Source organism: Homarus americanus, unplaced genomic scaffold, assembly GCF_018991925.1.
Source record: "Homarus americanus isolate GMGI-L3 unplaced genomic scaffold, GMGI_Hamer_2.0 scaffold48252, whole genome shotgun sequence".
NCBI classification, from domain to species: Eukaryota; Metazoa; Arthropoda; class Malacostraca; order Decapoda; family Nephropidae; genus Homarus; species Homarus americanus.
The window spans coordinates 27,854-52,439 of NW_024755358.1; the positions used below are offsets into that span (position 1 = coordinate 27,854).

General features: G+C 39.6%; 1 protein-coding gene and 1 pseudogene across 1 annotated transcript; both read right to left on the minus strand.

The window, feature by feature from the left end:
• Nucleotides 1-17,657, minus strand: part of LOC121856516 — a 35,384-nt pseudogene extending 17,727 nt beyond the window's left edge.
• Nucleotides 17,658-17,793: 136 nt separating this feature from the next.
• On the minus strand, nt 17,794-21,865 carry LOC121856517 (uncharacterized HIT-like protein Synpcc7942_1390). The gene is made up of 4 exons (XM_042352116.1): nt 21,752-21,865; nt 21,146-21,382; nt 20,731-20,801; nt 17,794-17,818 (listed from the first exon to the last, which is right to left on the minus strand). The coding sequence occupies exons 1-4, from the start codon at nt 21,863-21,865 to the stop codon at nt 17,794-17,796; spliced, it is 447 nt and encodes a 148-aa protein (XP_042208050.1).
• Nucleotides 21,866-24,586: the final 2,721 nt, after the last annotated feature.

Here is a 24,586-nt window from a genome sequence, read left to right on the forward strand (position 1 = left end):
CATGACTGCCACTCACCTGCTACACCCCTAGCTGGATCTGTCATGACTGCCACTCACTGTTACACCCTAGTTGATCTGTCATGACTGCCACTCACTGCTACACCTCAAGCTGGATCTGTCATGACTGCCACTCACTGCTACACCCCTAGCTGGATCTGTCATGACTGCCACTCACTCACAAATCTCAAGCTGGATCTGTCATGACTGCCACTCACTCAGCACACCCTGCTGGATCTGTCATGACTGCCACCACTCGTTACACCCTGCTGGATCTGTCATGACTGCCACTCACTCGTTACACCCCAAGCTGGATCTGTCATGACTGCCACTCACTCTGCTACACCCCAAGCTGATCTGTCATGACTGCCACTACCTGCTACAATCGTGATCTGTCATGGCTGCCACCACTCTACACCCCAAGCTGGATCTGATCAGCTACCACCTGTTACACCCCAGCTGGATCTGTCATGACTGCCACTCACTGTTACACCCCTGCTGGATCTGTCATGACTGCCACTCACTCGTTACACCCCTGCTGATCTGTCATGGCTGCCACTCACTGCTACAACCCCTAAGCTGATCTGTCATGACTGCCACTCACCGTTACACCCTGCTGGATCTGTCATGACTGCCAACACCCTGTTACACCCTCAGCTGGATCTTCATGACTGCCACTCACTCGTTACACCTCAAGCTGGATCTGTCATTGCTGCCACTCACCGCTACACCCCAAGCTGGATCTGTCATGGCTGCCACCACTCAGTCATACACCCCAAGCTGATTCATGGCTGCCACTCACCGTTACACCTCAGCTGGATCTGTCATTGCCACTCACTCGCTACACCCCAAGCTGATCTGTCATGACTGCCACCACTCGTTACACCCCAAGCTGGATCTGTCATGACTGCCACTCACCTGTTACACCCCTAGTTGATCTGTCATGATCCACTCACTCGCTACATAATCCTAGCTGGATCTGTCATGACTGCCACTCACCGTTACACCCAAGCTGGATCTGTCATGCTGCCACCACTGTTACACCCCAAGCTGGATCTGTCATGACTGCCACTCACCGTTACACCCCTAGCTGGATCTGCCTGCCACTTCCACACCTAGCTGGATCTGTCATACTCACTCGTTACACCCTGCTGGATCTGTCATGACTGCCACTCACTCGCACAACTCTAAGCTGGATCTGTCATGGCTGCCACTCACTCGTTACACCTAGCTGGATCTGTCAGACTGCCACTCACTCGCTACACCCTGCTGGATTCATGACTGCCACCACCTGCTACACCCCTGTTGCGATCTGTCATGGCTGCCACTCACCACATAATTCCCAAGCTGGATCTGTCATGACTGCCACTCACCCATAACCTCAGCGGATCTGTCATGACTGCCACCACCGTTACACCCCTAGCTGATCTGTCATTCCGCCACCACCACACCCCAGCTGGATCTGTCATGACTGCCACCACCCCGTTACACCTCAAGCTGATCTGTCATGGCTGCCACTCACTGTTACACCCCAAGCTGGATCTGTCATGTGATGCCACTCACTCGTACACCGCTGGATCTGTCATGACTGCCACTCACTCGTTACACCCAGCTGATCTGTCGCCACTCACCGTTACACCCCTAGCTGGATCTGTCATGGCTGCCACCACCTCGTTACACCCTGCTGGATCTGTCGCTGCTACTCACTCATATACACCCTAGCTGATCTGTCAGACTGCCACTCACTCGTTACACCCCAAGCTGATCTGTCATGCATGCCACTCACCGTTACACCCCTGTTGATCTGTCATGACTTCACCACCGTTACACCCTAGCTGATTCGTCACAGGCTGCCACCCCTCGCTGCTAAGAAACGCTGGATCTGTCATGACTGCCACCACTCGTTACATAACCAAGCTGATCTGTCATGACTGCCACTCACCGTTACACCCCAAGCTGGATCTGTTTGACTGCCACTCACCAGCACAAGCGTGGATCTGTCATGACTGCCACTCATCGCTACACCCTGCTGGATCTTCAGGCTGCCACTCACCATACACCCTGGATCTGTCGCGACCGCCACTCACCGTACACCCCAAGCTGGATCTGCGACTGCCACTCACTGCTACACCCTGCTGGATCTGTCATGACTGCCACTCACCGTTACACCCCAAGCTGGATCTGTCATGACTGCCACCACCATTACACCCCCAGCTGGATCTGTCATGACTGCCACCACTCGTTACAACCCTAGCTGGATCTGTCATGACTGCCACTCACCATTACACCCTAGCTGGATCTGTCATGACTGCCACTCACTCGTTACACCCCAAGCTGGATCTGTCATGACTGCCACCACCTGTTACACCCCAAGCTGGATCTGTCATGACTGCCACTCACTCGTTACACCCCTAGCTGGATCTGTCATGGCTGCCACTCACCAGCACACCCCAAGCTGGATCTGCTGGACTGCCACTCACCGTTACACCCCGCGCTGGTCTGTCATGACTGCCACTCACTCGTTACACCCTGCTGATCTGTCATGACTGCCACTCACTCGACACCCCTGCTGGACCTCATGACTGCCACTCACTTACACCCCAGCTGATCTGTCATGACCGCAATCACCTCGTTACACCCTGTTGATCTGTCATGACTGCCACTCACTCATACACCCCTGCTGGATCTGTCATGGCTGCCACTCACTGTTACACCCCGCTGGATCTGTCATGACTGCCACTACCTGCTACACCCCAGTTGGATCTGTCATTGCTTACACCACTCACACACCCAGCTGGATCTTGTCATGACTGCCACTCACCTCGTTACACCTGCTGGATCTGTCATGACTGCCACCACCTGTTACACCCCAGCTGATCTGTCAATACTGTCACCACCATCACACCCTGCCGGAGCCCAAACTTACTCCTTAACCCAGACGACATGCAGCAGAGCTATCGCAAATATCAACAGGAAGAGATAAACGCGGTTTCTAAATTGTTGGCAGGACGCGCCGACACAGAGTATGGTCCTAAGCAGCTTCCCCAGCGGTAAGTTGAAGTTTTCAGCGCAGGACGTAGAACACACAGCCGCTATCAGGCGCCAGTAATCTAGGTTAATTATCAGTTGTGTCGGCTAGATTTACTGTTTGCTATAGTTGTATTAGGGTGTCCTTCATTTAATAGTGGGGTTGTGTTTCTGACCTGACCTAACCTAACATGACCTGACCTGACCAAACCCAACGTAACATTAAATGAACCAAAATTGCTATGATAAACAATAACACTCAAACACAATATAACAAACTACAATAGAACAATAATTTATGTACAAAAATTAGCTGCAATCACATCAATAAAGGAATATTATCACATGAAAGGAATCCAATCACATGAAAGGAATCCAATCACATGAAAGGAATCCAATCAAGAAAGGAACCAATCACATAAAAGAAACCAATCACATAAGAACCAATCACATGAAAGGAAAAAACTCGATAAACAAACAGGAAAAACAAAAAAAAAAAACTAACCTCAAGACCAGTGACCGCCTTGTTGGGGTGTTGAACCATCTTGGTGCCCCCAAACAAGACGCAGCTTATGCCGGTAGTTAAATCCAGGTAGCGGTCCAACTCACGGCTTCCAGACTCTCCTTCATCTGCGTACTGACTCTCGGCTGGTGAGAGAGAGAGAGAGAGGAGAGAGAGAGAGAGAGAGAGAGAGAGAGAGAGGTGTTTATATTAGGCAGACTACTAGTATATTTAACCTGTGGGGTTGGTTAGGTTAGGTTTGCTTTGCTAGGGGTTAGGTTTGGATAAGTTAGGTTTGACTAAGATAAGTTACATTAGGTTAGGGAAGTGTTAGGTTGCTGAATTAGGTTAGACTAAATTAGGTTTGTCGTATAGATTATGTTATACTTGGTTAGGTTAGGTTATATTTTTTGTTAGTTAGTGAACTGGGTACCAACCAGGTGATCCATCCGACATAATTCATCACCAACACAGAAGCTTAATATACCTTAACATACACCAGTAAATCAATGTGTACAGTCGCCCAAAAACTATTCACAAGGAGAGGTGTGTGTGTGTGTGTGTGTGTGTGTGTGTGTGTGTGTGTGTGTGTATGGCTAGGAGGGCGGTGCGATGAATTCACAATGAACGCTACGACTCATTGTCTCGTAGTGTTGTCAAAGCCATTGCTGTATCATATTGTCGAAAGCAACTTTTATTTTTTTTTTTTTGGAGCCACTGTATGTAAATAATTTCACCTCTAGCCAAGATTCAACCCCTGATCACCATGGAGGGGGTAAGGTAGTTAGCCAGAACCACAATGGGCTGAAACTTAGCCATCGTTAGAGTGCGAGGTTAAACGCTAGCACTGCTCAGCCGACACACACACACATATATATATATATATAATATATATATATATATGCAAGTAACAAAGTAGGTGGGTTCTAAGAAAGAAGCGAGAAAGTTTCAGCGCGTACCATCCACTTCAGGGAGTACAGACTGAAGATGTGAATTACACCTAAAGCGCTTTGGGAACTTCTGTGTTTTCTTTCTTTCCTTGTATATATATATATATATATATATATATATATATATATATATATATATATATATATATATATATATATATATATATATATATATATATATATATATATATATATATATATATATATATATAAAGTCTCTCTCTCACGTGAGTCATTAATCAAACTCCTCACTACAACACAAACATACACCCACGATACACCCAGGTTCCCCAGACCACCAGTACCCACCTGTCAGCATACTCTCATCCACAACACAGGGTCCTCAGAGAAGGAGTAGGTCGAGGGGACCAGATTGTCGTTTGGGCTGCCCACGCTTAACCATGTCTCCGAACGAGCTGGTCCGATTATGACCAACGCTAACCATGTTCCGTATACCTGAAGAAACGCAACTACAGTAATAATAATAATAATAGCATTAATTGGTCCAGAAAATAGACTCTGCAGGTAAAGTATAAACAGTTAGAAGTCAGAGTAAGTCAAGGTAAGTCAGGGTAAGTCAAGGTAAGTCAAGGTAAGCTCAGGTAAGTCAGGCTAAGCTGCCTCTTTCCCCACTGTACAGATCACAGAGGTATTATAAATAACATAGTTAACTACTTTGTCCCATTCTTTCTTCTCCCTGATGAACCCGGGATTCACATTCAGAACCCGGCATTTATGACAGAATTATGCATCAGTTAACTGGTCCGGGTTCATGAGCTCTGAATCCTGAGGTTTGTGACAGAAGAGGAGACAGGATTTTAGCACTGTATTTTAAGCTATATAAGGTGCATGCCATATACACATGGCCATATAAGACACGGGCCATATAAGACACATGGCCATTTAAGACATTGCACATATAAGACACACACCCCATTTTACCAGGGAATATGAAGAACAAATTTTGGTATGTATTTTCCTCTTGTAGTCATAGTTTTCTTAAAATAATATATACAAAATGTGAGGAATAAATACAAAAATAACACCAATAAATAAGTTACAACAAATATACTGTATTGCCGACACAGTAAATAAAAGACAAATGCAAGTTTAACACAGTCGTCATTGGTATATACTCCCCTGGTTCACCATAGCAACGGTGATGCTAACCTCCGCTGATTTAGCGACTATCACCACACTGCCGACATCCCAGTCGCCCACCTGTTCCTCCCACTAAGACAGCTAACTCGTGTAAATAAATGTATATTACCTTTATGTGTTTGCCTGAAGGTGTGTGTGTGTGTGTGTATGAAGGAAGATGTGTGTGTGTGTGTATGAAGGAAGGTGTGTGTATGAAGGAAGGTGTGTGTGTGTGTGTGTGGTGAAGGATGTGTGTGTGTGTATGAAGGAAGGTGTGTGTGTGTATGTGAAGGAAGGTGTGTGTGTATTAGTCAAGAAAGTATTTATATCAGCCTGTAAATACAAGATGATAAACAAACCATAACGTCACAGCTCTGGCCCAGTAGCCTGCTACAGGAGTCTAACTTGGCTGCAAATGATGATAACAGATGTAATGGAAGAAAGTTATCTATAAATCTTCATTTGTTTCAGGTGTTAGTAGATTTAAAATAAATGTTGCAGGTATGGCATTAATAGATTGTAATGCTTATAAGAGTTCAGAAATGGTCACTGCTTAGCTGCCTCTGAGGAGTTGGGTGTCTGTCAGACGATGCACCGGCTAACAACAGTCGCTATAAACCCAGCTTTTATATTACTAAAATTATTTTTCGTTAAATAAAACTAATACAACATTTAAGTAGGCAATAACAAATTTATTATTCTAGAGTTGTGTTAGGTAGAATTAATCCTACTGAGACACCAACTGGAGGAATCATCAGCTTACAGGAGACTACAGCCACATATAGGACACAGGAGGATTTTGGAGCCATTTATCAGAGAAATGTCCTTATATGCTGTAAATAAGGTTACGTTAACTGTAATTTTTTTTACGAATTAGCCCACCCGGCACAGGTCAAACGACCCACAACGGAGCCTGGGGTGAAAAAGAAGAACGGAAAGAAATTGTAAATATAGAAAGTTATAGTACTGTACACCTACACCACGAAGATGCCGAAACCAGCTTTTAAAGTGAGACAGATTGTAAGAGCATGGAAACACAGAAGAAGGTAGAGCATTCCACAGCTTGGCTGTGGAGGAAAGAAGGAGGTACTATAACGTGGATTCTCGTGTGACCGACATCCACAGAGAAAGGTGGCAACCACGGGCAAGACGGTAAGTTACGAACTCCACGCCTGTACAGATGCCAAACCACTGAACATTGTCCGTTAAAGTACCTGTAAAGAGAGAGTGAAGCAACATTGTGGTGAGGAGAAAGGAAGAAAGATTATCAACTAAAGGAGGAGTAATAAGACGAAATGCCTTTGATTCCACCCTATCTAACAGAGCACCCCTAGATAAGAGAGCAGTACCCAAGTTAGGACGAATGAATCCCTTTATATACTTGAACCAACTGCTCAGGAGTGAAGTAGATCTGTACAGTATTCCCAGCTTTCAGAGGCAGCTTTAGCAATGTTGAGGATGTGTGGGTTTGTGACATATTAGAGATATGGTGAGGCCTAACATATTTATTTCAGAATTTGGGAGGATGATAGCATCCTGAAATGTAATTGGTGGGAGATTGTTTGTACACCTAACGATCTATGTACAGCAGGGGAGAAAAGTCTTCCTCACGGAACCCACACACAGGATGACCTCTGAGATGACTCACCCTGACCCCACCTACCTGTAAAACCAAACCTAACCCCACCTACACCTGTAATATGTAAGGCTTGCCCCCATCTTTATGGATCTCGATATTTCTCAATTGTTGCTGGACTAGAGTACACTCAAAGATGACCAACATGAAGAGCGTGAAGAGGCTATAGTACCAGTACTCATCCAGACACCAGAGTCCCACACAAAATACCTAAGAGAATAATGCTTCATCAATCATGTACCAACCTAATCCCAACCAAAAAAAAAATATCTGACCGCCAATTTCACCACCACGACCACTTCTCTGCCTTCATAGGGTAGGACGCGAAGTCAGCGCCACACTGCCGTGGCTCTTGATCATGGAGACAGCTGCCAGTCCGTCGTCAGCCGCCTCCATCTCCTTCCCATCTGATTTATCAACATCCTCACACCAACAGTACAGTGCAAAGATTGACGATCAACCCACAAGTGATATACAAAAGTGCCAATTTTAACCCCGAAGAAAACACACAAACACAGCAATACTGAGGCTGGATCTAACCCAACCTGACCTGACTACGGCTTCACCTGACCTAACCTGAAGGATGGAGCCACCTGCATTGCCCTTGCTACAGATTCTGGCCACGCATAACACCTGCCCAACCGCATCCAGCCCATACGATGTTACTAAACTGATTGCTACAAGAACAGCCCAGTCCCAACCATTGTAAAAATTATCAACACCTTACTATTATGTATCATATTTGTATTACTATGTTACTTGTACATCATTTGTAAATCAAGAAACCATTCCCCGATTATGTAATTGTATATTAGCCTCCGCCGCTATGCTCTTTCAATAAACCGTTAAATATTATTATTATTATATACTAGTATCATATCCTAGGTCATCATCATATAACTGAGCAAGCACTGTACAAGGTAGTTACATGGTCGAGAAGGACAGGTAAGGAACACAAGTAACACTAATCAACTCACCTGGAACACAAAGAAAGGCTAGTAGCTTCTTTGAATAGCTCCATGAATTGCACGCCCATCTGAAGACTGAACACAAAACACACAAGTAACTCGTAGTGTATCTAAGTAACTCATAAGTGTATCTAATTCTAACCTATGTCAGCATTGTTAGGTTAGGTTAGGTTATGTTAGCATTGTTAAGAAGAACATAAGAATGGATGAAACAGTAACTATTGGCCCATACTAGGCAGGGGGCCCCATCTACACCCAACCCCTATGGTCCATACTAGGCAGGGGGCCCCATCTACACCCAACCCCATGGTCCATACTAGGCAGGGGCCCCATCTACACCCAACCCCTATGGTCCATACTAGGCAGGGGCCCCATCTACACCCAACCCCATGGTCCATACCTGCAGGGGCCCCATCTACACCCAACCCCATGGTCCATACTAGGCAGGAGGCCACATCTCACACCCAACCCCATGGTCCATACTTCAGGCAGGGGCCCCATCTACACCCAACCCCATGGTCCATACTGGGCAGGGCCCATCTACACCCAACCCCTATGGTCCATACTGCAGGGGCCCCACTCACACCCAACCCTGTGGTCCATATCGCAGGGGCCCCATCTACACCCAACCCCTATGGTCCATACTGGCAGGGGCCCCATCTACACCCAACCCTATGGTCCATACTCAGGCAGGGGCCCCATCTACACCCAACCCCATGGTCCATACTGGGCAGGGGCCCCATCACACCCAACCCTCATGGTCCATACTCGGCAGGGGCCCCATCTACACCCAACCCCTATGGTCCATACTAGGCAGGAGGCCCCATCTACACCCAACCCCTATGGTCCATACTAGGCAGGGGGCCCCATCTACACCCAACCCCTATGGTCCATACTTGTATGAAGTGAAACCTCAATATAATGAACTATTGGATGAAAGTCCATTATATCGAGCCCACATCTAACAAACCCTTGATATAACGACTTAATCTCCATATAGTTTATTATATAGAGGTTTCATATCTAAGGACCCTAATATAATGAACATTCCTTCCACAGTCCATTAAACAGAAATATCACCCTAACGACCTGTTTACCTTCAACGACGTGGTTTAATCGCCACTCACTTGTTCTTCCCCAGATCTCTGCTCCGCCGCCGAGAGGTCAGCCCTCCTGGTACCTCCACTCACAGACGTCTGAACTGGAGGTCGAGGGGAACTGGAGGCCGATTTGGCTGCTTTTTACCATCGCCCCAGAGGTACTTTCTGGCCTTTGAAATGTGAACCAGACGCTTCCTGGAGTTGTGATCTGAGAGAGAGAGAGAGAGAGAGAGAGAGAGAGAGAGAGAGAGAGAGAGAGAGAGAGAGAGAGAGAGAGAGAGAGAGAGAGAGAGAGAGAGAGAGAGAGAGAGAGAGAGAGAGAGAGAGAGAGAGAGAGAGAGAGAGAGAGAGAGAGAGAGAGAGAGAGAGAGAGAGAGAGAGAGAGAGAGAGAGAGAGAGAGAGAGAGAGAGAGAGAGAGAGAGAGAGAGAGAGAGAGAGAGAGAGAGAGAGAGAGAGAGAGAGAGAGAGAGAGAGAGAGAGAGAGAGAGAGAGAGAGAGAGAGAGAGAGAGAGAGAGAGAGAGAGAGAGAGAGAGAGAGAGAGAGAGAGAGAGAGAGAGAGAGAGAGAGAGAGAGAGAGAGAGAGAGAGAGAGAGAGAGAGAGAGAGAGAAGAGAGAGAGAGAGTTACATCATATATATTTATCATATACCGTAACTTCACTCACACCACACCCAACACACCCACACAACCCAACAACCTATACAAATTATAACCACATTAACCTGTACTGTACAAATATAACCACTACATTAACCTGTACTGTATAATATAACGAACCACATTAACCCATAATATAACAAACCAAATTAACCTATACTGTACAATATAACCCACCACATTAACTCTGTACAATATAACGACCAAATTATCACATTTACATATGTCTTGTGCACTGTGACGAAGTTCTGGGGAGCCATTGTTGCGCGTTGGCACCACTCATGCATCGTCAGCTACAGGGTCCCTTTCCTCATGCAGCAAACAAACAATAAATATAACATTTTAGTATTTATTTTTGTGTGGGGAAGGTATGGGGGTGGGTGGGAAGGTGGGGGTGGGGAAGGTGAAGGTGGTGGGAGGGTGGTGGATTGTCTGAAGATTCACCCAGCAATCTTATATCATCTAAAGATTAAATTTCCTAATGCTAACCTAACCTAACCTAACCTGACCTGACCTAACCTGACAAAATGTAACGAACCCAACAGTTTGGCTGTGTGAGGAAAGAAGGAGGTAATGTAACGGGTTATTAAATGTGACCAAGTCCACAGAGAAACGGTGGGCACCAGGTAAGACGCGGTGTTACGAGCCCACGTGCACAACAGGCTGCCAACCATAAAGTACCTAAAAGAGAGAGAGAAGCAACATTGTGGTGAAGAGAAAGGGAAGAAAGATTATCAACTAAAGGAGGAGAGTTAATAAGACGAAATGCCTTGATTCCACCCTATCTAACAGAGCCACCCCAGATATGAGAGCAGTACTCCAAGTATTCTGTTATATAGCCTAGTACAAAAAGTTTGGTAATACTTCAAACAGTGCTACTCAGTGTGGTCCGCGATCGAGTGCCGGTCCGTGAGCCATCGCCCGCCGTACGCCGAGAGTTTTCAGAAAAGAAAGAAACGAAAGTCACGCTCCACACCACGTGACACTCGCCGACATCTGACTCGTTTTTTTTTTTTTACAATTTATTGTAGTTTTTATATTTATTATGGCTATATTTTTCATTTACTCACTCATTATAAGTCATTGCTATGCTATATACGCCATATAATGAACAGCAAAACAGCTTAACTGAAATACGATAACAACACCTTCATGATGATGTGCGTTGACTCTGGGAACCACACCTGTATAATAATAGGGCGATCACCTTGTGTTGCCAGAATTGCCACGCCGCCACAGTTACCATATCCACCCAAACATAAATTCTTTATTTTAAGTATGGTAGTTATTTAATTTTGGATAAAATAAAATGTATGCATCCCATTAAAAAAGAAATGGCCGATTTTTATTATGCACAGCCGAAGGGTGTCACACAGCTGGCAACTGCTATTACACACGTGGATCAGCAGCTTGATGTCAGGTCACAGGTCATGGTTAGTTACCATCAACAAGTGAACAGAGAGCATCATACCGTATCTGAGTGTTTGTCATTTGGGGACCCCATCCCAAACCCACTGATCTGAAAAATGTAAGTACAATAATCTTAAAGGTCGTTCACACTATTCCTGTGTAAATTTGAAAAAAAAATTATTGTGGACATATCTCAAAAGATTTTCCTGGGGTGGGGGCCTATAGGTCTGGGATTGGCTTCGCTCACGGCCGTCCGGCACATTGAAAAAACCGCCAGGTCGGCCACATCAGATAGTTTGAGAAGCTGTTTCACTAACACTTGCACAGTTAGGTTAGGTTAGGTTTTGCTGTTACATTGTTAGGTGGAAACATTTAATAGATGTGAACTATTATACAGCAAAAACAGTTTTTTTGCATGAATTTGCTGCTTTTTTATTGGATATCATTTTTGGGAAAACCATAATACTAATATTTTTTCCTTATTTAACCTAACCTACCCTGGCCTGACCAACATTAACCTGACCTAACCCACCCAAACCTGACCTAACCTGACCTGACCCAACCTACCCGGCCTGACCCAACATTAACCTCGACCCAACCCTACCCAAACCTGACCTAACCTGACCTGGACCTAACCTACCTGGCCTAACCTAACATTAACCTGACCTGACCTAACCTGACCTGGACCTAACTCCCGCCTGACCTAACATTAACCTGACCTAACCCACCAAACCTGACCTAACCTGACCTGACCTAACCTACCCTGGCCTGACCTAACATTAACCTGACCTAACCCACCAAACCTGACCTAACCTGACCTGACCTAACTCTACCCTAACCCTGCCCAACCTAACATTAACCTGACCAACCCACCCAAACCCGACCTAACCTGACCTGACCTAACCTACTCCCGGCCTAACCTAACATTAACCTGACCCAACTCTACCCAAACCTGACCTAACCTGACCTGACCTAACCTCCCCTGGCCTAACCTAACATTAACCTGACCTAACCTACCCAAACCTGACCTAACCTGACCTGACCTAACCTACCCTGGCCTAACCTAACATTAACCTGACCTAACCTACCCAAACCTGACCTAACCTGACCTGACCTAACCTACCCTGGCCTAACCTGACCTGACCTAACCTAACCTACCCTGACCTGACCTGACCTAACATTAACCTACCCTGACCTAGCATTAACCTAACTCTACCCTAACGTACCCTAACTAACCTAACCCCCTGAGTCTACACAGTGTTACCATCATAAAATATTCCCATTGAACAAACGCTATTTTTTCAGAGTCGGGGTCATGATAATGTGATCCAGGCTACCCGTGGACTACATTCCCCATGACTCACCGACGCAGGTATTGTTACGTTTTGTGAGATAATTACTGTCCCACAGGTGAGGAGACAGTGAATATGGACAGGTAAGAGACAGAAGATACCAGGTGAGATAATTACTGTCCAACAGGTAAGGAGAAGTGATCATGGACAGGTAAGAGACAGAAGAGACACCAGGTAAGGGAGACAGTGATCATAGACAGATAAGATACACCAGATGAGATACTTACTGTCCCACAGGTAAGGAGACACCGAACATGGACAGACCAGTGACAGAAGAGACAGGTCAACACATGGAGACATCCGATGGCCGCCAACACAATCAGCCCGCCTCGAAATATTCCTCCCAGCCGTATATAACCACCCACGCCCACGCCCACGCCCCATATAACTATAAAAGGGCAAACGTAGCCATGTAGGAGCAGTGGTCGGGGTACATAAAGGCCTACAGACTGGACTAGGTCGTCAATACAGCTGCTAAGCTATAATGCCTCTCTCTATCAGATACGACAACACTATCCGATTACTTTTAAAAACCTATTATATAAACTTATGCCCAGAAAATCATTATTAATTAACCTACAAAGAATTAAATTTAGTATATATATATAAAATATGTAAAATAAATAACTTTTTTCCTATTTTTGAGTAATTTTTAGTATTTTTTAGTTGTGTAATTAATTAGCCACAGCCAGACATCCGAACATAACATAATGGACAAGAGAAGACCAGATGGCGCAACTGACAGAAGACTGTGTTCGAATGGCTTCATTAACTATTCTATTTTCTAACAGGTATATCTTATATTATTATCAATATTAAATAAATTTATTAACTATGTGAGCAAAATAAATAAAAGTTTTATATTTCTTCTACATTATTACTTAAATAAATTAAAAAATATATAATAATATATTTCTTCACCTAAATCATCAACCAAAGCCAGAGCCAATTATCCGAACAGTCACCATGGCCTGAACATATTCCATAGAGAATTTTTATTTTTTTTATCGCCACTAATAGTCATCAGTATAAGGCAGTATAAGAGTATAATGACTAAATACATAAGTAGCTTTAGATAATATACACAGTTGCTTTCAGTAATAGTTGCAAGAAAACATGACACAACACAAAAATATAGAATTCTGTCTATCTATCTATCTTTCAATCTATCTGTCTTCTAACTGTCCATCTATCTGTCTTTCTAACCGTCTATCTCTTCGTCTTCTAACTGTCCATTCATCTGTCTTTCTAACTATCTCATCTGTCTTTCTAACTGCCTTCTAACTGTTCATTCATCTGTCTTTCTAACGTTCATCTATCTGTCTTTCTAACTGTCTATCTATCTGTCTTCTAACTGTCCATCTATCTGTCTCTTTCTAACTGTCTATCTATCTGTCTTCTAACTGTCTATCTATCTGCTCTTTCTAACTGTCTATCTATCTGTCTTTCTAACTGCTCATCTATCTGTCTTTCTAACTGTCTATCTATCTGTCTTTCTAACTGTCTATCTATCTGTCTTTCTAACCGTCTATCTATCTGTCTTTCTAACTGTCTATCTATCTGTCTTTCTAACTGTCTATCTATGCTCCTTCTAACTGTCTATATCTGTCTTTCCGTCTATCTATCTGTCTTCTTCTAACCGTCATCTATCTGTCTTTCTAACTGTCTATCTATCTGTCTTTTCTAACTCTATCTATCTGTCTTCTAACTGCTCATCTATCTGTCTTTCTAACCGTTCATTCATCTGTTCCTTCTAACCGTCTATTTATCTGTCTTTCTAACTGTCTATATCTGTCTTCTTAACTGTCTATCTGTCTTTCTAACTGTCTATCTATCTGTCTTTCTAACTGTCTATCTATCTGTCTTCTAACTGTCTATTTATCTGTCTTTTCTAACTGTCCATCTATCTGTCTTCTAACTGCTCACTCCATCTGTCTTTCTAACTGTCTATTTATCTGTGTTTCTCATTCATCTGTCTTCTAACCGTTCATTCATCTGTCTTCTAACTGTCTCTTATCTGTCTTTCTAACTGGTCTCTATCTGTCTTTCAACTGCTCATTTATCTGTCTTTTCTAACCGTTCATCTATCTGTCTTTCTAACTCATCTATCTGTCTTTCTAACTGTTCATCCATCTGTCTTTCTAACCGTCCATTCATCTGTCTTTCTAACCGTCTATCTATCTGTCTTTCTAACTGTTCATTCATCTGTCTTCTTCTAACTGTCTATATTCATCTGTCTTTCTAACTGTCTATCTATCTGTCTTCTAACTGTCTATCTATCTGTCTTTCTAACTGTCTATCTGTCTTTCTAACTGTCTATCTGTCTTTCTAACTGTCCATCTATATCCGTCTTCTAACCGTCTATCTATCTGTCTTCTAACCGCTCCATTCATCTGTCTCTTCTAACTGTCTATCTATCTGTCTTTCTAACTCCATCTATCTGTCTTTCTAACGCTCCATCTATCTGTCTTCTTCTAACTGCTCATCTATCTGTCTTTCTCTAACGTCTATCTATCTGTCTTTCTAACTGCTCATCTATCTGTCTTTCTAACTCTATCTATCTGTCTTTCTAACTGTCTATCTATCTGTCTTTTCTAACTGTTCATCCATCTGTCTTTCTAACTGTCTATCTATCTGTCTTTCTAACTGTCTATCTATCTGTCTTTCTAACCGCTATCTATCTGTCTTTCTAACTGTCTATCTGTCTTCTTCTTCTAACTGTCTATCATCTGTCTTTCTAACTGTCTATCTGTCTTCTAACTGTCTATCTGTCTTTCTAACTGTCTATCTATCTGTCTTCTAACTGTCTATCTATCTGTCTTTCTAACTGTTCATTCATCTATCTTCTAACTGTCTATTCATCTTCTTTCTACCTGTTCATCTATCTGTCTTTCTAACTGTTCATTCATCTGTCTTCTGTTCATCTATCTGTCTTCCTAACCGGTTCATCCATCTGTCTTTCTAACTGTCATCTATCTGTCTTTCAACTGTCTATCTATCTGTCTTCTTCCGTCTATCTATCTGTCTTCTAACTGTCTACATCATCTGTCTTTCTAACTGTCCTACCATCTGTCTTCTAACTGTTCATTCATCTGTCTTTCTAACTGTCTATCCATCTGTCTTTCTTAACTGTCTATCTATCTGTCTTCTAACTCTATCTATCTGTCTTTCTAACTGCTCTATCTATCTGTCTTCTCTAACTGTCTACATTCATCTGTCTTTCTAACTGTTCATCTGTCTTCTTCTAACTGTCTATCTGTCTTTCTAACTTGCTCATCTATCTGTCTTCAACTGGTTCATCTATCTGTCTTCCTAACTGCTATCTATCTGTCTTTTCTAACCGTTCATCTATTTTCTTCTAACTGCCCATCTATCTGTCTTCCTAACTGTCTATCTATCTGTCTTTCTAACTTTATTCTATCTTTCATCTTTCCTATGTCTATCTATATCTGTCTTTCTAACTGTCCTATCTACTCTGTCTTTCTAACTATCTCTATCTGTCTTTTCTAACTGTCTATCTATGTCTTTCTAACTTCTATCTACTCTGTCTTTCTAACTGTCTATCTATCATCTTTCCTAACTGTCTATCTATCTGTCTTTCTAACTGTCTATCTATCTGTCTTTCTGTCTATCTATCTGTCTTTCTAACTGTCTCTATCTATCTGTCTTTCTAACTATCCTTCTATCTGTCTTTCTAACTCTGTCTATCTATCTCTTTCTAACTGTCTATCCTATCTGTCTTTCTAACATCTATCTGTTCTTTCTAACTGTCCTATCCTGTCTTTCTAACTGTCTATCTATCTGTCTCTGCTGTCTATCTGTCTTTCTAACTGTCATCTGTCTTTCTTCCATCTATCTATCTGTCTTTCTAACTGTCCATCTATCTGTCTTTCTAACTGTCTATCTATCTCTATCTTCCCTATGTCCTCATCTGTCTCTTTCTAACTGTCTATCTATCTGTCTTTCTTTGTCTATCTATCTGTCTTTCTAACTGTCTATCTATCTGTCTTTCTAACTGTCTCTATCTGTCTTTCTAACTGTCTATCCTATTCATCTTTCCTAACTGTCTTCATCGTCTTTCTAACTGTCTATCTATCTGTCTTTCCTAACTGTCCTATCTATCTGTCTTTCTAACTGTCAATCTATCTGTCTTTCCTAACTGTCTATCTATCTGTCTTTCACTTTCTATCTGTCTTGTCTTTCTAACTGTCTATCTATCTGTCTTTCCTAACTGTCTATCTATCTGTCTTTCTAACTGTCTGTCTATATGTCTAGCCAGGGTCAATTTAGCAGCAGGGGTGGACATAAAGTACCGAGTGAAGGATCTTTTTCAACACAGGATGACTCCTGGCAGAACAAAGGTGTCGGCAGCTTCCATGACTGAACTTCAGTATGCAGGACGACCTCACCCTTGTTGCTCACTGAACACGACCTACAGGAGATCCTGAACACCTACACAGATGCGTCACACACACTTCGGCCTTGAGGTGAATGTACGTAGATTCATTCTCTTTAGCCTGCCCGGTTCAGCCACACCTCCAGCCATCCAGTTTTAAAGTGCTACCCCTCTCTAATGTTACCCTTTCAGTATCTCGCTCCCACCTGTCCCACCACCACAGACATCGATGAAGAGATTCAACATCGGATCAGATATGCATCTCAAGCCTTTGGCAAACTCTGTAATATCAACAATATTTACCTAGATTTGCCAAGGCTTTTGGCAGTATACTCCAAGAAGGCTGAAAAATTAAACTGGAAAGATGCGGTTAGAAATGTCCAGAGTGGATAGTAGACTTCCTACATGACCGCAAGCAGTGTGGTGATTAATGGCACGAAATCATCATCTGTACCTGTACTAGCGAGGTACCACAGAGCGTATATGGGACCCTGTTGTTTTGATTGTTTCATAAATGACATCCTGACGTTGTACACTCCTCCACAAATGTTTTGCGATATGGCCCGAGTTATTTGAAATCAAGAACCAAGTGGACTGTGAAGAGCTGCAGAAGGACCTCTGTTGGCCCAAGAATGGTCAAGAAATGGCTGCCGAGATTCAATGTCGCAGTGTAAGGATGCACCTGGGGTGATAAGCAGTAGAGGCGTATCATATGTCCCCAAGGATGAAGAAACTGCACTAAGGTGAGGCTGAATGTGAGAAGGACCTAGGAGTGTATGTTGACAATGAGCTGAACAAATTAATGCCTAGTTGGCATCCTTGTTACATGAGAAACAAATATTATTTTTTTTAGAGTATAATGTGGCATAATTGTGTAGTGCCGTGTGGTGTAGTGTATGTGTGTAGTGAAAGAATGCTAGAGGTGTTGACATTATATCAAGTGTTTCAAAAATCATATCGAGAAGTCATATAAATCAATTAAAATATACAAATCTATAAAACAAATAATCCGATTTACTGACAAAAAACTACTCATCATTGTGTGAGTCACACAAAACATCACACGGTCATTGTTACTCATTATAAAAATTATTCATGGCAAAATAAATCAGCAATCATTATTTTTTTATTTGTTACAAAGTTTCCCACGAGTAAGTGAATAATGAGAAAATTGGTAAAATAATTGAAATACAAAATAGGTAATTCATTATAGTTATATTTGACTCATTTGCCCCAAAGGTTCAGTTCGGTTAGGTTAGGCTGGAAAATCTCAAGAATCCGGGAAAATGAAGCCCAGCAAGTATGACCTTCCTAAATGTTTAATAGTGTTGGAACCTTATTAAACATTTATAAGGTAGCATTGAACCTTCTAAACATTAATAAGGAAGCATTGAAACCTTCTAAACATTAATAAGGAAGCATTGAACCTTCTAAACATTTACAAAGGTAGCATTGAAACCTTCTAAACATTTACAGGTAGCAACAATGAAACCTTCTAAACATTCATAAAAGATAATATTGGAACCTTACTAAATATATACAAGGTAGCATTACACTTTACAGCCAGGAGGCCACTTCATCTGCGGCCCCTAGTATGTGGAGGTGCAGGTGGTAGACTGACTGTGCCCCATCACGACCATTGTTGATAACTGTAAAATAGTTATTATACTTTGACATAATCTATTAATATTTTAAATAGTTATTATACTTTGACATAATCTATTAATATTTAAATAGTTATTATACTTTGACATAATCTATTAATATTTAAAATAGTTATTATACTTTGACATAATCTATTAATATTTAAAATAGTTATTATACTTTGACGTAATCTATTAATATTTAAATAGTTATTATACTTTGACATAATCTATTAATATTTAAATAGTTATTAAACTTTGACATAATCTATTAATATTTAAAATAGTTATTATACTTTGACATAATCTATTAATATTTAAATAGTTATTATACTTTGACATAATCTATTAATATTTAAATAGTTATTATACTTTGACATAATCTATTAATATTTAAATAGTTATTATACTTTGACGTAATCTATTAATATTTAAAATAGTTATTATACTTTGACATAATCTATTAATATTTAAATAGTTATTATACTTTGACATAATCTATTAATATTTAAATAGTTATTATACTTTGACATAATCTATTAATATTTAAATAGTTATTATACTTTGACATAATCTATTAATATTTAAATAGTTATTAAACTTTGACATAATCTATTAATATTTAAAATAGTTATTATACTTTGACATAATCTATTAATATTTAAATAGTTATTATACTTTGACATAATCTATTAATATTTAAATAGTTATTATACTTTGACATAATCTATTAATATTTAAAATAGTTATTATACTTTGACGTAATCTATTAATATTTAAATAGTTATTATACTTTGACATAATCTATTAATATTTAAAATAGTTATTATGCTTTGAAAGCATAATCTATTAATATTTAAAATAGTTATTATACTTTTGACGCAATCTATTAATATTTAAATAGTTATTATACTTTGGCGTAATCTATTAATATTTAAAATAGTTATTATGCTTTGTATAATCTATTAATATTTAAAATAGTTATACTTTGACATAATCTATTAATATTTAAATAGTTATTAGACTTTGACATAATCTATTAATATTTAAAATAGTTATTATACTTTGACATAATCTATTAATATTTAAATAGTTATTATACTTTGACATAATCTATTAATATTTAAAATAGTTATTATACTTTGACGTAATCTATTAATATTTAAATAGTTATTATACTTTGACATAATCTATTAATATTTAAAATAGTTATTATACTTTGACATAATCTATTAATATTTAAATAGTTATTACACTTTGACATAATCTATTAATATTTAAATAGTTATTATGCTTTGACATAATCTATTAATATTTAAATAGTTATTATACTTTGACGTAATCTATTAATATTTAAATAGTTATTATACTTTGACATAATCTATTAATATTTAAATAGTTATTATACTTTGACATAATCTATTAATATTTAAAATAGTTATTATACTTTGACATAATCTATTAATATTTAAATAGTTATTATACTTTGACATAATCTATTAATATTTAAAATAGTTATTATACTTTGACATAATCTATTAATATTCAAAATAGTTATTATACTTTGACATAATCTACTAATATTTAAAATAGTTATTATACTTTGACATAATCTATTAATATTTAAAATAGTTATTATACTTTGACATAATCTATTAATATTTAAATAGTTATTATACTTTGACATAATCTATTAATATTTAAAATAGTTATTATACTTTGACATAATCTATTAATATTTAAAATAATGATTCATCTAACAAGAAAAATCACTAAAAAATAAAAAATAAATCCCCCCAAAATTAACAAGTGATTCATAAAAATCCCTAAAATATAACAAGAAAAATCCCTAATAAAATAAAAATGATTCATCTAACGAAAATTCCTAAAAATAGTAAACTATTAATTTTCACTCAATGCCACCCCAATCCCTAACGACACAACGACTTACCTGCGATAACCATGTAAACTCTCCCACCAAACTGCGACTTTCTTGACGCCACCCAATAACCGTCCCAACAACTGAAAATAAATACAAATTAGCAAATCATTAAAATCACCTGCTTAGCCCCCTATGGCTCACCTGAACGATAGCCCCCCCCTGAGGTGGGTCCTAGTACACCAGATCCAATTTAGTCTTTTATTTCTCCAATTTATTTATTTATTACTGTATAATTTACTTTATTATTGTATTATAACCTAACATAACATAACATAACCGAACCGAACCTAACCAAACCCAACCCAACCAAACCTAATCTAACCAAAACCTAACCTAACCAAAATCTAACCTAACCAAAACCTAACACACTATATATATAAATGGGATGTAAACTCCTATAGCTAGATCATTTCTCTTCATTTACCGCCACATCCTCTTCACCGGCATCGCTCAACATCGTGATCCGCTGTTTGGGAATCACGAGAATGTGCGTCGGCGCCTGGGGGTTGACGTCGCGGAAGGCCAAGCAGGAGCCGTCTTCGTAAACAATGTCCGCAGGTATGGAACGGTCGATGATTTTGTCGAATATCGTCGGCTGGAGTTTCTGCGTCTCAGTTGCCGACCGCGCCTTAGAGACTTCATCGCTCATCGATTGTTTGGGCTGAAAGTAAATAAACAGATAAAACACAGATAAATAGGATATAAGTAAACAAAGAGATAAGGCAGAAGAGGAATAAATAGAAGAAATTAATTAAACGAGAAGTAAAATCTTAAAGAAAGCAAAGAGGCAGATTAGAAATACCATAGTTATATAAAACCTCCTTTCCTTAATATAGAATGGATAAATAACACCAAAACGGCAATAAATTAAAGAATAACTGTAAAAAAAACGATAAATAACAAAAAAAATGGTAATAATAACATTGAATATCACATCTCGAGCTCCACATGTATCTCCATATAGGCTTAATTTAGCAACAATTATATAATAACAAGATTAAAATTCCCTCACAGGATTAGAGAGACTTACAATCAACCAGTTAGAGGACTTGACACCATACACAGCGGGGTAAAATAAGCGATAACTACCATTAACCTTTGAAATATTCCTCACTAATAACGCCATGTTTATCATTTGATCCATGACGTCATTAATGTATAAGTAAAGAAGAATTGAATCCTTTATTTAATTGAACTTATGAAAAATAAAGAAATCAAAGTAAATTATAAAGTATCAAAGACTCTTATATTGATGCTTTTGTTTATACTGTGACTCAAGGCAAGGTACCTGGTCTTATAGCCAGCTGGTCCATGAGTGAGAATAATAATGTTAAGGAATTACGACGACATGATCGCCCTTTATCTATTAATTTAAGCAAAAACTAATTAATCTCAACTAATCTTTAATTAAATAATAACAAATAATCTTTCAATAATCGAATATAATTAATTCCAACTAATCCTGCCTTAATCCAACTTATTTGACCTATTCCTAATATGATCCTAACTAGAAATAACATGATAGAAACATATTTAGTTAATTAAATCTGATAGATAGATGAATGAATAGATACATAGATATAATATGGATAGATAGACATATAGAGATAGATAAATAAAAAATAAAAAATAATTGAAAATATTTTAGGCAAGTGTTGGTGTTCGTGGTAGTGAGTCAACCTTGGCCCACCGCCGCCCAGTATGTCGTGGTTTTAGCTGCGGCTTCTTAGTAATTATTCCGTCAAGGTCGCGGAAATTTCTTCTAGTCACCTCCTAACTTCCTCCACAGGTAGGTATATATATTTCCTCCCCGAGTTATAGGTGGAGTTATACCTCAATACCTTACAATTAATGAGAAATATGTATAGAGGGTAACCACACAACTACCCTCACATTGTTTATATTATGTGACCTTTAACGAGCCATATTGTTATTTTCTAATATATCTAACTAATATATCTCTCTATGTATGATAAAAGAGTTAATATAATCTGTATATAACACGTATTTTTATTATAACGTTTATGATGTATTAAGTTGAAGAGGTCATAGTTCACCACACCTCTATGACGTCACTCTAGCTTGTTATCTCCTGTCAGTAATTACCACAAATTTATCTTTTTTTTATCTGTGGTGAGAGGTGATGGTCAGGTCAGGTCAGGTCAGGTCACATGTTGTTACACAGGAGTTATTATTTTATGTATATTTAGATTATGTATGTATGTATGTATGTATTTATGTATGTATGTATGAATGAATAGTGAAAAAATAATATAATAATTTTTTTTATAATGGCTGTGTATTCCTGAGACATAAATGAATATAATCGACTAAATTTTTAATAGTTTCCGAGAACATTACAGGTTTGGTAGTAGAGTGATTAATTTTATATAGGGTGTATATGAAACAAGTAATACACCTTGCTAGTGATGTTTTTATGTGACCCTATAGGTAGAAATGAAGTTGGTTTATGTGAGGTAACTGTAGGTTTTATTACTACCAGACCTGTCATGTGCCGTAGGTCAGAAACTATTGAGAATTTGGTTATTTAATCGTTTATCTTGACAGGTATGCCTCGACTTACGACCGCCTCAGTCGTACCTAAATTTTGTTAAATTACGTATTTTCGAGTCCCGACGTCAGTGATTGCGCTGTGTACTGACAATTTTCGTTTGTAGTTCCCTTTAAAATGGCTGGTAAGCTTAAAAGTGAGAGTTTTGTGGTGTTGAGAAGGAAAAGAGACACCCATTTTAGATTTTATATGTATTATTTAAGCATTTTCGACTTAGGACCTGGATTTGGGTCCCTAACTCCGTCGTAAGTCGGGGAGGGGCTGTATTTGTGTCTCGGGAACACGCACCTTGATTTATGAAAGGTATTTATGGACCACCCTGTATGTAAGGGAACTATTCTGCACCCCCCCCCATACTAGACTAGCGATGGGCCACTATATTGTACCTCATTATATTACGGCTCTATGACGACTTACATCTCATCGGAGGTCACAAATGATATATTACCGGAAGATTACCAACTCTAACCAAATTCTAACCTAACATAACAATTCTAACCTAACCTAACCTAACTTAACCCAACCCAACCTAACCTAACCTAGCCTAACCTAACCTAACCTAAATATCTTGTAGACTGTGCCCCATACATACATACAGTAGTCCCTCGGTAAACGAGCACAATTCGTTCCAGAAGGTTGCTCGTTAACCGAAAAATTGTTTCAATGGGTTTTTGGGTAATTGGTCCCAGCTCACCGAAAATTACATAAAAACTAAAAATAAATGCAGTAAAGTACACTTACTTTGAGGTGTGCATGTAGAAGGCTCCTGGTTGATGATGATGGGAATTAGAATGGGGGTGGAGGAGAAGGGAGAAGAGAAGGCATTGGGGTGGAAGAGAAGTCACCCCATGGTGCCATTTCACCCATAAAATTATAGTTCACTTGGTTTAATTCAAGATTATTTTCTTTAAATCAACACTGTACTGCGGTATATATTATCAATATGTAAAATATATTTCAAAATGACCAATAATTTGACTGGAAACACAGAAAAAAGTGTTAATGTTGAAGAGTCTCAAACAAGATGTTCCTTCCATAGGTGGAAAGATTCAGTGTATATGAGGTTAAGATTAGGATATAAATATTATTGGGAACTTGGAGCTGAGAGAAGTGAACAGGATAAAGAATGTAGAGTTTGTAGAACATCCAGATCCCATACCCTGCCACATTATATACTGGAATGCCCATTGCTTAATGTATATAGAAATGCCCATATAAATAATGTCTCCAAGCAAATAGAGTGGATGTTTGGAAATGGGAAAATAGATGAAATATTAAAGAAATATAGAAATT

Coding starts and splice junctions, on each gene's coding strand:
- LOC121856517 (XM_042352116.1), bottom strand. CDS start 21,865: ATGGATCAAATGATAAACATGGCGTTATTAGTGAGGAATATTTCAAAG. Junction 21,383..21,751: donor AGTCCTCTAACTGGTTGATT/GTAAGTCTCTCT, acceptor ATTTACTTTCAG/CCCAAACAATCGATGAGCGA. Junction 20,802..21,145: donor CCGGTGAAGAGGATGTGGCG/GTAAATGAAGAG, acceptor ATTTATTTTCAG/TTGTTGGGACGGTTATTGGG.